The 15,962-nt window shown below is 39.0% G+C and overlaps 1 protein-coding gene across 1 annotated transcript in view; it reads left to right on the top strand.

Annotated features, from left to right (window-relative positions):
- The window catches only part of ABCA13 (ATP binding cassette subfamily A member 13), a 461,928-nt gene that overhangs the window by 391,060 nt on the left and 54,906 nt on the right, over positions 1–15,962 (top strand). Inside the window, exons 52-53 of the mRNA XM_056138421.1 lie at positions 9,797–10,050; positions 13,652–13,844. Coding sequence (XP_055994396.1) covers positions 9,797–10,050; positions 13,652–13,844 — 447 coding nt within the window. The remainder of the gene's footprint in view (positions 1–9,796; positions 10,051–13,651; positions 13,845–15,962) is intronic.

Here is a 15,962-nt window from a genome sequence, read left to right as displayed (position 1 = left end):
TGAAACAGTCTGCATTCCACCACCCTCATTCCCACCTGAAAGAGGGACCCTTTCTCGCCATATCCGCACCAACACTGGTTACTTTTGTTCTTTTGGATGTGGACCAGTCTCTCTGGTGTGAGATGGTACCTCATTGTTGTTTTGATCTGCATCTCCCTGATGATTAATGATGTAGAGAAATTTCTCTTGTGCCTTTTTGCCATTCAGATTTCTTATTTGGGAAAGTTTCTGTTCATTTTGTTGCCCCATTTTTTGATGGGGGTTGGATGTTTTCTTCCTGTGGAGTTCAACCAGTGCTTTGTATATCCTTGATATCAACCCCTTGTCAGATGGGTATTGGGTGAATATCCTTTCCCATTCTGTAGACTGTCTTTGTATTTTGGTTACTGTATCTTTTGTGATGTAGAAGCTTCTTAGTTAAAGATAGTCCCATTTGTCTATCTCTGTTTTCACTTGCTTGGGCAGTGGCTTGACGTCTTTGAAGATATCATTAGTTTCAATGTCATGGAGGGATTTGCCAACCTTGTCTTTAATGTACCTTATGGATTCTGGTCTGATGTGGAGGTCATTAATCCATTTTGATCTTACTCTTGTACATGGTGTTAGGCAGAGATCGGAGCCCATTATGTTGCATGTAGCTGTCCAGTTTTGCCAGCTCCAGTTGTTAAACACCAGTTGTTCCTTGCTCTACTTCACATTTCTTGCTTCCTTATCAAAGATTAGATGATCATATGTTTGGGGGGAGATTTCAGTATATTCCACCCTGTTCCATTGGTCTTCAGCTCTGCCTTTGTTCCAGTACCATGCTGTTTTAAGTATTACTGATTTGTAGTAGAGTTTGAACTTAGGGAGGTTGATTCCTCCAATTTTCTTTTTCCCAAGAATTGATTTAGCTATTGTTTATTTTTCCATATGAATTTCAGGAGTGTTTGCTCCATTTCTTTGAAGAATGTCATGGGTATTGTTGTAGGGATCATATTGAATTTGTACAATTCTTTGGGGAGTATTGCAATTTTGACAATGTTAATTCTCACGATCCATAGGCAGAAAATGATAGACATAGGCAGAAAAAGAAAATCTTTCCATTTTCTCATGTCCTCTTTTATTTCCTGAAGTAGCGTTTTATAGTTTTCTTTGGACAGGTCTTTTACTTCCTTAGTTAAGCGGGTTCCCAGGTACTTGATTTTCTGGGGCACAGTTGTGAAAGAGATTGATTTTTCATGTCAGTTTCTTCTCTCTTACGGTCACGGTCCTCCCATTGTTCATTGATTTTGCTCGAGCGGGCCCAGTAACTTCTCATTCATGAGACTTGATGTTACTGTGTTTGGCATATCGAATACATCACGGGTAGCTTGCCAGGCTCTACCGTGTGGCGAGATACTCTCAGTAGTTTGCCGGGCTCTCCGAGAGGGGTGGAGGAATTGAACTCGGGTTGGCCATGTTGGCTGCTTGTAAGGCAAATGCCCTACCGCTGTGCTATTGCTCCAGCCCTCTTCTCTCTCATTATTTGCATATAGGAAAGCCATGGACTTTTGAGTATTGATTTTATAGCCTGCAATTTTTCTATACAAGTTTATTATTTCTAGGAGTTTCTTGGTAGAGGTTTTAGGGTTCTCTAAGTATAGTATCATATCATCTGTGAATAGTAAGAGCTTGATTTCTTCCTTTCCTACCTGAATGCTCTTAATATCCTTTTCTTGCCTAACTGCTATTGTGAGTACTTCCAGTATTACATTGAACAGCAGTGGAGAGAGTGGGCATCCTTGCCTCACATCTGATCTTAGGTGGAAGGCTCTCAGTTTTTCCCCATTGAGGATGATACTTGCTATAGGCTTGTGGTAGATGGCTTTAACTGTATTGAGGAAAGTCCCCTCTATGCCCATTTTGGTGAGGGTTTTCATCATAAACGGGTGCTATATCTTTTCAACCTTGCATTCAGACAGGTAGCGTGTGAAGAGCTGAGCCAGCGTATTGATGAGTACTGACGGCACGTTCTTCAGGTGTTCAGGTCTGACCTTGTTTGGGCCAGGTGCTGTTCGTTTCTTTACTGATGAAATGGCATGTCGGATGTTGGAAGGGAGAACATTGGGAACGACATATCCATCCTGTGGAATTTGGTATGTCTGCAAGTGGACATGGCTATCGAAGAGATTTGAGTAGAAGTCATGGATAATCTTCTCCACTGCCGTTCTGGAGGATGTGATAGATCCATCAAGACGTTGGAGGGAAGTCATCTTGGTCTTGTAGTTGGCAAAGGACAGGCGGGTGTTACGAATACTTTTCCCGGCTTCTGCCACATCTACCAGCACTTATGCTCTTCTCTCTTTGAGTTCTTCCCTGATCGCATCTCTACACTGCTTTGCGAGCTCAGACGTTTGCTTGTGGTTGCCTGAGGCATGCGCCAAATCTCGTTGGCAAATAAGCTCAAGAGTTTTCGAAGACAGGCTTTTTTTGTGGCTATCTCTCTCTTGGCATTCCTCGCACAATCATGGAGGTGCTGAACCAGTCGATCATATTCCTCGTCAATGTTGTCAACAGTGGCATATTCCCATGTTGCTGCAATAGTGCCAAAGAGCTCCCAGTTGGTGGGCATTCTGGGAGTTCTCTTTTTAAACTTTGCAGCCCTTTTTACCCGCTCTGTGAAGTAGAATTTTGCACGAAGGAGACGGTGGTCCGACCCTGTTAGGAATTTTGGGACAACAGCGACATTGGTCAGGCAAAACCGTCGATTGAATATGATGTGGTCTATTTTGTTGTGGAATCGTCCACCGGGAGACTCCCATGTCCAACATTTAGATTTGGCCTTCTGGAACTGTGAGTTACCATGGATGGTCTTGGTTGACATGATGAACTCAGACAGTCTCTCACCCTGTTCGTTCCATTCAAGGCCATGGGTCCCAATGTGAAGTTCTTCGGCTGATCTTCTCGGTCCTATCTTGACTTTAAAATCACCCACAATGATCTTGTAGAAGGTGTGGTCTTCTTTATAGAATTTCTCCAGCTCCTTGTAAAACTTCTCAATTTCTCCTTCATCATAATTAGATGTTGATGCGTAGACAATGAAGATAGAAACTGCTGGCATTGAGCCACATCTATTCAAATGTAAACGTCTGATTCAGGTTGTTAAGCATTTGAATGAATCAATGCTCATGGCCAAGTTTGTGTTGACAAAGACACGGACTCCTCTGACACCTCTTTAATCACATGTTCCAAGGAACAATACTTTTCCAGTGTCAAAATGGCATGATGAGATTGGTGCCTTCTTGTCTCGGTCAGACCAATGATGTTGTACTTGATCTTCCACGCTTGTACCATCAGGTCCTCAATGGATGTATCTGATATGCTGACTCGGCTCTACACGTGCTACCTGTCTGAATGCAAGGTTTCATCCCAATGGAAAACCAGCAGGACTGTACTACTGTACAAGAAAGGAGACATCCATGACATTGGCAACTATCTCCCAATCTGCCTATTGTCTGTCATCTACAAGTCATCCTAAACATCCATTGTTCACTCGAGTCATCCTTAATAGGATTGGCAGAACACTAGATAAAGGACAACCATGCGAGCAAGCCAGGTTCCGCAAAGGTTTCAGCACCATCGACCATATTCAAATGATAACCAAGCTCATTGAGGTTTCTCGGGAGTTCAAGATGCCACTCTGTCTAACGTTCATTGATTTAAAGTAGGCCTTTGATTCTGTTGAGACGGAAGTGGTCATTGATGCCCTAGCTAATCAGGGCATTCAAGCTCAATACATCAAGATCCTCCATGAACTGTATTACGGATTCACTACCAGGATCTCACCATTCTACAAAGAAATAATCATTGATGTCAAGAGAGGGGTTCGGTAGGGTGATACCATTTCACCAAAACTCTTCAGTGCCACCCTCGAGAACATCATGCGATGACTGGAATGGGAAGGAATGGGAGTGAAGATAGATGGTTGGCAACTACACCACCTTGGCTTTGCTGATGACATTGTTCTAATAACACTAAACATAAGCCAAGAGGCACAAATGCTGGCCGACTTCAACCATGAGTGTGGAAAGGCCGGACTACAGCTGAATCTTATGAAGACAATGTTTATGAGAAACATCCTTGTTCCTGACACCCCATTCGCTCTCAATGGAACGACCATCTCCGAATGCAACAACTATGTGTACCTCGGTTGAGAAGTCACCATGACAAATGACCTGGCACCCGAGCTGTACAGGAGCAAGAGAGCGGCTTGGAACGCCTTAAAAAGCATTGATGAAATAGCTAAGATGACAAAGAACCTCTGACTCCAGGCACATCTCTTTGATTCCACTGTTCTTCCTGCATTAACATACGCCTCAGAGACCTGGGTCCTATGCAAACAGGATGAGAACGCTATTCGGGTCTCCCAAAGAGGAATTGAAAGAGCTATGCTTGGAATATCACGTTTCACTCAAATAAGAGAAAGATTCCAGAGTTCCAACCTCTGTTAATGATCAAGAATCAGGGATGCTGTCTCACTTGCCAAGGTGTCAAAAATCAGATGGGCTGGTCACTTAGTGAGATTTAAAGACAACTGCTGGACTAGAACTGTTATTGACTGGATTACACAGGATGTCAAAAGACCACGTGGCCGCCCACCTACCAGATGGTCAGACTTCTTCATCAAGATCATGAACGATCAGTCTGAGGCTCTTCATGTTCCTAGAGCGAACAGATGCCATTGGGCTACACTAGCACGAGACAGGGACAAATGGAGACATTAGTGGTCCCCGCTCGAGCAAATCGCTGATTAACAGGAAGTCAAGTGATCAAGTATCTTTTCAAATGCTTTCTCTGCATCCATTGATATAATTATATGGATTTTATCTTTTCTTTTGTTGATATGATTGTTTATGTTGATTGATTGACAAATGTTAAACCATCCTTGCATCCCTGGAATGAATCCCACTTGGTCATAGTGTATGAGCTTTTTATGAGTTGTTGAATTCTATTTGCTAATATCCTGTTGAGAATCTTCGCATCTGTGTTCCTCAGGGATATTGGCCGGAAGTTTTCTTTTCTTGTGGTGTCTTTGTTTCCTTTTGGTATTACAGAGATATGGGCTTTGTAGAAACTGTTGGGAGAGTTTCTGTTTCTTCAATTTCCTTGAAAAGCTTGAGAAAAAATGGAAATAGGTCCTCTTTAAATGTTTGGAAAAATTCGTTAGTGAATCCATCTGGACCTGGGCTTTTGTTTTTGGGAAAAATTTTGATTACAGTTTCAATTTCCTTGATGTTAATAGGTCTATTCAGGTACTCTAGATCTTCTTGATTCAGCTTTGGGAGATGATAGAAATCCAGGAATTTATCCATTTCTTCTAGGTTCTCTTGTTTTGTGGCATACAGACTTTCAAATTAGTCTCTGATGATCTTTTGAATTTCTTTGGTTTCTGTTGTGATATCCCCCTTCCCATTTCTGATTCGCTTTATTAGGGTTCGCTCTCTCTGTTTCTTTGTGAGTGTTGCCAGTGCTTTATCTATCTTGTTTATTTTCTGGAAGAACCAGTTCTTGGTTTCACTGATCTTTCAGATTGTTTCTTTGGTTTCCATGTCGTTGATTTCTGCTCTAAGTTTTATGATCTCTTTCCTTCTGCCTGATTTGGGCTCTTTCTGTTGATCCTTTTCTAAGGTCTTGAGCTGTGAAGTCAAGAGAGTTTAGCTGGATAGAGTATTCTTGGTGAAGCGTTCATTTCAGTGAGTTTTTTCCCACCGTTGCCTTCGGGCTTGGAGGGTTCCTCTGATAGGTCTGCTGTGAATCTAAGGGAAGCGGCTTTGTATGTGATTTCTTTCTTTGACCTTGCTGCTTTTAGTATTGTGTCTCTATCCCCTGCATTTATTATTCTAACTGTGATATGTCTTGGAGTGCTTTTGTTAGGGTCTCTTTTAGCTGGCACCCTTCGGGCTCCTTAAATCTGAATGGCATTGTCCATCTCTGGGAACTTTTCAGCAATGTTTTGTTTAACCGTGGCTTTTTCACTGGGATTCTTGCCCTGACCTTCTTGTGGTCCAATGATTCTAATGTTGTTCCTCTTGGAATCATCTCCTAGGACTCTGATTCGCTCTAGAACTATTTTGAGTTCTCTTGCCATTGTTTATTGTTGCCTATTGGTTTCATGCAGCTGATCTTCCAGCTTCCTGATTCTGTCTTCAGCTGTGGCCATTCTACTGTAGAGGGCACAGAGTGAGTTTTTTATTTCATCTACCAAATATTTTATTCGTGACAGTTTTTCTGCATAGCTTTTCAATTTCTGCTCTCATTTCTTCCCATATTTTCTTGATTGTTTCTTTCATATCCTCTTTAATTACCTGATATCTGTCTCACTGTGTCATTGAGTTCATTGAACATCTTCATTACTTCATATATGAATTCTTTCTCAGAGAAGTCCCTTAGGTGAATAGCACCTACAGAGGCTTCCGGACTCTTTTCATCGTCCTCCCCTCGTGGTGGGGATTTGCGTTGTTTCTTCATGTTGGTGTGGAGGTATGGAGACTGCGATGTTAAATTAGATTGCTGTGTATGAGTGAATTACTGATGCAGGGAAAGCCAAGACCCAGGTTTGAATACTGACTGAGCTGGGGGAGGAAAAAGACCAGGCATAGCGTTGGGATGGAACAGGAAGAGGCTCAGAGATGGTGAGATTCCCATGGTCCTAGAGGATGCCTGGAGTGTGTACATGGAGAAAGCCAAGTCCTGGGTTTGAATATCGACTGACCTGGGGGAGGAAGAAGACCAGAATTATATATATTTAATTTAAAAACCAGTTAAAATGATAAAAATTAAAATTAATATAGTTACAAAATAAACTATACAAAGGCCCTCCTGTTGATCATCAATTTGCTCGAGCAGGCCCAGTAACATCTCCATTGGAGACTTTGTTGTTACTGTGTTTGGCATATCGAATACGTCACGGGGAGCTTGCCAGGCTCTGCCGTGCGGGCGAGATACTCGCGGTAGCTTGCCGGGCTCTCCGAGAGGGGCGGAGGAATTGAACTCGGGTCGGCCATGTTGGCTTTGTGCAAGGCAAACGCCTTACCAATGTGCTATCACTCCTTAAAACTGTATGATAAATTTAATAATACGATTCATGAAAGATGTTTATTATTTTTTGGAGAGGTCCTTCCAAAGAATGCTCAGGATATCAAGACACCATTTCTAGTGATAAATATTTAGCCAAACAATGCCTGTTAGTTTAGCACTTAGACCAAGCACTGAGTGGTACTGCTCAGCTTTAGTGTTTCTGGGAACAACCAAGGATACATCAGGCAGTGCTCACAGGCCTAAGGGAAAAGGGAGCTAAGATAGAGAAGGGAGCACCAAATAAAGGGTTTTGGGAGGATCCTCCCAGCATGGGAGAAGCATGCTGAAAATAGACTATAGACCAAACATGATTGCCATGCAATGCCTCTTTTGCAAACCACAACACCCAAAAGGAGAGAGAGAACAAAAGAGAATGCCCTGCCACAGAGGCAGGGTGGGATGGGAGGGATGGGGGTAGAAGGGATACTGGGACCCGTGGTGGTGGAAAATGGGCTCCGGTGGAGGGATGGGTACTTGATCATTGTATAACTGAAACCCAGGCACAAAAATTTGTAAGTCTACAACTGTACCTCATGGTGTTTCACTAATAAAAATTTAAAAAAAAAACAAACAAACTATACATCGTGCTGCCTTCCAAGCCGTGGAGCAGACCTCCTGGTACTTATCTCAACTATTCTTGTTGTTCAACTCCCATTCTGTTACTTTATATTTCCCAGATGAGTGCAGTCTTTCTGTGTCTGTCCCTTTCTTTCTGACTCATTTCACTTAGCATACTTTCGATGTAGAACCACTTGTATGTAAATTTCATGACTTCATCTTTTCTAACAGCTACATAGTATTCTATTGTGTAGATGTACCAAAGATTCTTTAACTAATCATCTGTTTTTGGGCACTCAGTTTTTTTCCCAAATTTTGGCTATTTTGAACAGTGCCGCAATCAACGTAGAAGTGCAGATGTCATTTCGACTGTACTTTTTTTACCTCTCCGGAATATATTCCCAGGAGTGGTCTTGCTAAGTCAAATGGAAGCTCAATTTCTAATTTTTTGAGAATAGTTCATACTGTTTTCCAAAAGGGCTGAACCAGTCAGCATTCCCACCAGATATTGAAGGGAACACCAAGTAAAGGATGTTTGGAGGATTCGCTCGGGATGTGAGATGTGTGCTGAAAGTAGACTATAGACCCAACACTATGGCTACTCAATACCTCTATTACAAACTACAACATTCTAAAGGAAAGAAAGAGCAAAAAGGAATGCCCTGTCACAGAGGCAGGTTGCTGGGGGGGGGGGGGATTATGAGATGGGGTGGTGGGTGGGCTACTGGGATCATGGGTGGTGTAGAATGGGCACTGATGGACGGATGGGTACTCGATCATTATATAACTGAAACCCAAGCACTAAAGTTTTGAAAGTTTTTAAGTCTACAACTGCGCCTCATTTTTTTAATTCACTAATAAAAATAAATTTATACATGGTGGTGCTACGGAAAGGGCATGCAGTGCCAGGCATCCACTTTAGGGTCTTGTGAATACAAAGCATGCATCCCCAAGTTCTCACCAGAACACACTGTTTTTGTGTCTCTGAATGTTGAAGTTGTATTGTTGAAATATGTAACCTGCCATATACAGAAACATATTAAAATTGTTTCCTATTTCATCTCTTTCTAGTCCCTCTCATATTCATTCTTATAATGTTTCTAAGGTTTAATGATTATAACATATGCTTAACATTTACCACATGGTAAGTAGTTATTATGGATTCTGTATTTTACATACTAATAGTCATAATTTCTATTGACCACTGATTTGAATATTAATATCTTTTGATTATTAATATAATCTATGTGCCTTAGTTTGTGATGCTATAACAGAGCAATACAGATAGTCTAAGCAACATATTTTTACACAATAATAAAAGTTGGAAGTCTGAAAATCATTATTTTTGATGATTACTCTAGGTTGAAGACTATTGCCTTCTCAATGCAGAATCACATGGCAAAGAGACAAAACAACGGTTTATCTTTGGTTAAAGAAGGAGATTAATTCAATCTTGGGTCTCTACCTTTATGATCTCATTAAAACCCAATGGTTTTCCAAAGCCCCACCATCCATTATATCAAAACCCTACAGTAGGGTGTAGGGTTTTACATATGAATGGGAAGTAACATCTAATTTCCATAGTACTTCACCACTGCCCATGCAAAATTCATGTCCTTCTCACAATAAGAACAGATTGATTTTATTCCCACAATCCCCAAAGTCTCATTTTGTAAAGTATTAACTATATAAAGCTTTACTTAGTATCAACTATAGTACATATAGCTAATGTATAATACATATAATTGAGGTATAATCCAAACAGAAGTTAAATTCCTATATAGTTGCAAATCTGTGAAAGCAGATAACTGATTTTTCCTTTCAGAACACAATTGTGGGACAGACTAAGGATAAACATTTCCATTATATAATTAAATATATATAAAAATACATCCAGAATAAGAAAAATTACATCCAGGGGAGAAATTATTGGTAAAAAGGGATTAGGGATTATAAGCAAGTCCCAAATCTTAGAAAGTAAAAACATTTGATCTTAAGACTCCACAATAACCCTTTATTTAATGACACTGAGTAAAGGCATAAAGAAAACCTAGAATACTGGGGACAGTAATGAGAAGTGGAAGTTCAGACAAACTTTTAATTTATTTTATTCTCTTTTTATCTTTCTTTTATTATACAGAATTTGCAGAACATCTATGAAGTACTCAAGTGGGTCTTTACAATTTTCCCTCAGTTCTGTCTGGGTCAGGGATTAATTGAACTCTGTTATAATCAGATCAAATATGACTTGACCCATAATTTTGGCCTGGATTCCTATGTTAGTCCCTTTGAGATGAATTTCTTGGGATGGATATATATACAACTGGTTTTACAAGGCACCATTTTCCTCATCTTAAGAATTCTGCTTCACTGGGACCTTCTGCAGAGGTCAAGGTAACTTTTAAATATACTTTTTAATAAGCAAATTTTAAGTAAACTTTTTAATATAAAGTGGAGAGAAAACTCTTATATGTTAGTTAAAAGACAAAAACTATGCCTCACTGGTATTCTGCAACACTTCCAATGAGTTAAGATCTTATGCTTCTCTTTTTGATTGGTTGAACAATCAACACCTAAGACAAAAGATAAAGTATCCAGTTGTGATATAAAAATTAGTTGTTTAAATTTTCTATTTTAATCTTCTCACATTCCTATTTACTTTTATTGCAGCACCTAGGATGAATTGAATTGATGTCTTAGAATAGAATAGCTTATTTAATGATACAGTGTCATCATCTCCTAGATCTGGAGTATATGAAAATTTAATGCTGATAACAATCTGCTCTTTGCCAAATCATGGTGTTAGGATAAGAGAGATACATTGTGTTTCTTAATATACTATTACATAGATGCGTATATATTTGTCTACATATAGCATAGCTTATCTCAACACATCTAGTCATTTTTTTCTATTCTGAGTAGAACTTAAGATATCTTTGCAAAGATGTTAAATGTTATTGCTATATAATACCTATTAACAAACAGAAATAAGTAATTTACTTTCTGTGTTTCACTATGACCTAAATTCATTGACCTGTTCCTTCCAAGTGCTGTCTGTTTCCCACTAATTAAACTGTGAAATGTACTCTCTAATAATATTAATTAGTATCATGTAACTAGAGAGCCTATTAAAAGTTATACATGTATTATTATTATTATTTGGTTATTCATGGCACATTTCCTTTGTAATTTCTTTAATTCTGTCAAATTACAAAATTGATCTGAAAAAAAATGTAAAAATACCACACTCTCTTGAATAGGCCACCGTAACTGAAGATTTCTAATACCTGACTTAATTTTAAAAAGATGGCTGAAGTTTCTTTCAAGCATCATTGGTTTTCAATTGATCCCCCCACTTTAATCCATGTTAAACCTATTAAGATTCTTTCCTTTAGAGTATTCCATTTTCTTGCAGCATCTCAATAGATTTTCCTTAAAAAGAAGACTTTTTTGAATTGCCTTCATTTTGTAATGTATAAATTAAATCTGAATTTAGAATTATGTCTCTATTTATCCACGGTAAATAGCATTCATTGTTGTGTCACTGTGAAATTTATAGCACAAAGTAATTCTAATTTAAACTTTGATTTTGTGCCACATTCTTATTGATAACTGTTATAATGAGGATTATGTCAAAAGTGTGTGTGTGTGTGTCTGTGTGTGTGTGTTTCTTTTTTGAGTAGTTTAGATGGTGAGGGTTGGGGAGATAGGCTATTCCCTCCCTTCCTTCCTTCCTTCCTTCCTTCCTTCCTTCCTTCCTTCCTTCCTTCCTTCCTTCCTTCCTTCTTTCTTGGCTTTATGGTTCACAACCAGTGAGGCTCAGTGGCTCTGCACTCAGGAATTACTCCTGGAAGTGATCAAGGAACCATATAGGATGCCGAGATGGAACCTGGGTAGACCTTGTGCAAGGCAAATGCCCTACCTGCTGTACTATCACTCGCCCCCCAAGTATTTCTTTTTCTTTATTTCTGCTTTTTTTAAATTAAGAAACTGTGATTTCAAGTTATTGATAATTGTGTTTTAGGCATTATAATATTTCAATACTGATCCCACCACCAATGTCAACATTTTTCCACCAGTGTTCCCATATTCTCTCCCCATCCCAATCCATACCGCATCCCTGCTTATCAAGTGGACTAGCACATTACAAAGTTTCAGTGTTGCAGCTTAAATCTCATATTTTCACAGAGTCAACAAAACTGAAAACATGCCTTTGTGTTGGCCATTGACTGATTGTGAAGCATTCAGGTCTCAGAATCTAAGCCCTGGCCAAATAACACCAGGTTATGTAGATTTGGGAAAGATCTTACACATTATCTCTCTGGCTTGAGCTGGACTATGTTTTCTGTACCTGAATACTGGCAGGTCTAGGAGAGTACTTCTTTTCTTATATCAGTTGTGTTGATGCTCTGAGAAGTATTGCTAACCCTTAATACCCATAAGAATTATTTCTCTTTAATATAGATGTCACTTGGGGTTGTCAGTGGGAAGATGGCTAACTAGCACATTTCTGAGAAAAGTTTAAGAATGTAGTAATATATTTTAAAAGCTTAACAAGAAGGAACCTCTTGCCGGAGAGATAGCACAGTGTGTAAGGCACTTGCTTGCATATGAGTGACACCATTTTGATCACTAGCACCTAATATGGTCCTGTGACCACTGCTATGAGTAAGAGCTGAGCACAGAGCCAGGGAAAATCTCTGAGCATTGTTGTATATGGCCTAACACACCATTTAAAGAAGGAACCTCATTAAATTGTCCCATGGGTGATTTGGCATTAAACAAACGCTCATATTTGAGTCACACAAAATAAAAAAAACATATTTATTTATTTATTGCTTTTTGGGTCACACCTCACCATGAACAGGGGTCACTCCTGGCTCTGCACTCAGGAATTAACCCTGGCGGTGGTCAGGGGATCATAAGGGATGCTGAGAATCGAACCCGGGTCAGCCATGTGCAAGGCAAACGCCCTACCCACTGTGCTATTGCTCCAGCCCCAAAAGACATTTTTATTAATTGGAACAAACAGGTTATTTCTAAAACTTCCCAAATAAGCCCTAAGAGGAGAGTGTTAGATACACTAATGTAGGTAATTTGGGTACAAACTTGGAAGCAGGAGAAACACATGCTATTGAGTGAATTATATTTTGGTTAAATAGTAACTTTATATATGAAAAAGATAATACAATGAAAATATAATAGAATGTCTGAAATTCTGTGGGTATTTAATTTATTTTGAATATATTTCATATTAAAATAACTGAATGTCATTGATGAAATACAAAATACACAGATTTCCTATGTTCTTATTACCTCAGTCTTCTAATATAAAATCATAATGTACTATGTCACATTAGCAAATTACAAAACCAGGAAACTGATGCTGTTTGGTTAGTGATCTGATGGTGATCTCTCTATTTAATTGTTAAACTGTTGGTATATTACAGTTTGTAAGAGAAATATAAATTTAATTAAACTTAAACGCATGATTGAAAATCTTAAGTATTAAAATGGAAACATCCTATATATTTTCAGTAAATTGGCATTGAAAATTATACTTCTGCTCATCTAAAAGTTCTGATAAAGTATGTTATACATGTGATATAGTGTTTTTATTAAATTCAATGAATGCTATGTGATTTTTATATTTTAACACATTGATAGAATATATTTTATTCAATGGTCAATTTGTTGAGTGCTTGGTCAAGTAATTCCTTATAATAATTCTGTGATACTTTCTTTTGACTATTAGTTCATAAGTTTTTCATTAATTTGTGATTCACAAACTCAAAAGACAGCTCTTTGATTTGTGGCATACCACATTTTCTTAATCTCTTACTGGCTAATGCTCAAGATGCAGAACTCCAATACATGGAAAGAAACTGCTGCTGCCTCTGATACTTTGTTTTGACAGACCTGCTTTTTTTCTCTCTCTGGGTTCTTGAGGTCCTGTTTTTCCAAGTGTAAATTTACTCTGACTATTTCTTCTCAGAGGTCACTCCAACCTTCAAGGCACAGTCACATCTTCTAAGGATATAGATGTTGAGAAAGAACAAATGAGAGTGCTGAAAGGAAGAACTGAGGGCGACATCCTTGTTTTATGTAACCTCAGTAAGAGCTACCAAGGCTTCCTGAAAAGGACCACTGCTGTGCAGGATATTAGTTTGGGCGTAGGGAGAGGAGAGGTAAAGAAGCTACAATTTTTACCTTTGTTGTTGTAACCCTGTGTGACCTTAATTGTTGACCTGTCTGTGTTACTTTCAGAATATCTTACATAAGAAATACTCAATGTTTCAGGAATTTCTGTCAAATCAAGAGAAACAGAATCTTAGTAGAGAGTCTATTATTTATTTCTCTAGTGAAAACTCTGCTGATTGATGAAGTTTATTCTGTTTCAATATTTTTAAATATTTGTATTGTGAAGAGTTTTAATTATAGTTTGGGCTATGGAATGATCCTGGCAAGCTACCGAGAGTATCTTGCCCACACGACAAAGCCCGGCAAGCTACCAGTGATGTATTTGATATGCCAAACACAGTGACAACAAGTCTCACAATGTTACTGGGCCCACTCGAGCAAATCGATGAACAACGGGAGGACAGTGACAGTGACAGTGACAATTTTTCAAATCTAATTAATTTATAAAACTACTTCAATTCTTTGACTTTTCCCCAAAAAATTAATTAATTAATTAAGATAATTAATTTTACAAGATAATTAATCTTGGAAAATGCTGGAAGGGAATATGAAGAACACTCAGATGCCATAATTATTTTCACTATAACATTCATTCTTGTAGAAAAGTTCAATTAGAACTGTCAGAAGTCACATAAATTGTTCTTGATTTGTACTTTACTCATAGTTGCAAACCAGTTCTGGAAATTATTACCTTTAATTAACTTATTTTAAAAATAAAAATCACATTCTTATTGTTCCAAACACCTAAGAAATGCAAAGCAGTTTATACCCTTGTTTAATTGGCATCCACATGTTGACTGACTGACTATGACTATGAGGGGAGAATAGATCTTTACATATTTTGGTAAAGGTAAAGGTAAAGGTAAAGGCCCTCCCGTTGATCGTCGATTTGCTCGAGTGGGCCCAGTAACGTCTCCATTGGAGACTTTGTTGTTACTGTGTCTGGCATATCGAATACTCTCGGTAGCTTGCCGGGCTCTCCGAGAGGGGCGGAGGAATCGAACTCGGGTCGGCCATGTCGGCCGCTTGTAAGGCAAACGCCCTACCCGCTGTGCTATCGCTCCAGCCCACACCCTACCCGCTGTGCTATCGCTCCAGCATTAACATATTTTGAATAAAGTTTAATATAAATCACTATTGGAATATTCACAGATCTTGCATTGTGGTGGTTGAATTGGATATGACAGTACACAAGGAAGTTTTTGTAAATGTTGCTCATGTTGAACTTTTTTCTTTTTGTTTTTGGGTTACTTCTGGTGATACTCAGGGTTTACTCCTGGCTCTGCACTGAGGAATTCCTCCTGGAAGTGCTCAGGGGACCATATGGTGTGCCAGGGATTGAATCAGTTTGGGTCATGTGAAAGACAAATGTTCTACTTGCTGTACTATTTCTCAGGATCATGGTTAAATTTATATATATATATATTTTTTTTAAAACGCCATGAGGTACAGTTGTAGATTTACAATTTTTTGTGCTTGGGTTTAGATTATACAATGATCAAATACCCATCCTTCCATCAGTGCCCATTTTCCACCACGATGGATAATATCCCTCCCACCCCCATCCCTCCCATCCCACCCTGCCTCTGTGGCAGGGCGATCCCTTGTGTTCTCTCTCTCCTTTTGGATGTTGTGGTCTGCAAAAGAGGCTTTGAGTGGCAAACATGTTAAATTTTTAATAAAGCACAGCGGTAGGGCGTTTGCCTTGCACGCAGCCAACATGGTCGACCCGAGTTCGATTCCTCCACCCCACTCAGAGAGCCCAGCAAGTTACCGAGAGTATCTCGCCCACACGGCAGAGCCTGGCAAGCTCCCCGTGATGTATTCGATATGCCAAACACAGTAACAACAAAGTCTCCAATGGAGATGTTAGTGGGCCCGCTCGAGCAAATCGATGATCAGTGGGAGGGCCTTTACCTTTACCTACCATCATATTAATTTTTATGCTACTTAAAAAATCAATTTTAGTTTGATGTTGATGGATTGTAGTTAATGGTTCAGAGAGAAACTTGGAAAATTTGATAAGAAAAAAATCTAGGTATCTATCTAAGATGTTTGTTATAACCTTATATTTGGATCTACTTGTTAGAATTTTATAAGCACTA

The sequence above is a fragment of the Sorex fumeus genome, unplaced genomic scaffold, assembly GCF_029834395.1.
Source record: "Sorex fumeus unplaced genomic scaffold, SorFum_2.1 ptg000128l, whole genome shotgun sequence".
Lineage (NCBI taxonomy): Eukaryota > Metazoa > Chordata > Mammalia > Eulipotyphla > Soricidae > Sorex > Sorex fumeus.
Note: the sequence above shows the minus strand (reverse complement) of the source record. Positions and strands in the feature narration are given on the sequence as shown.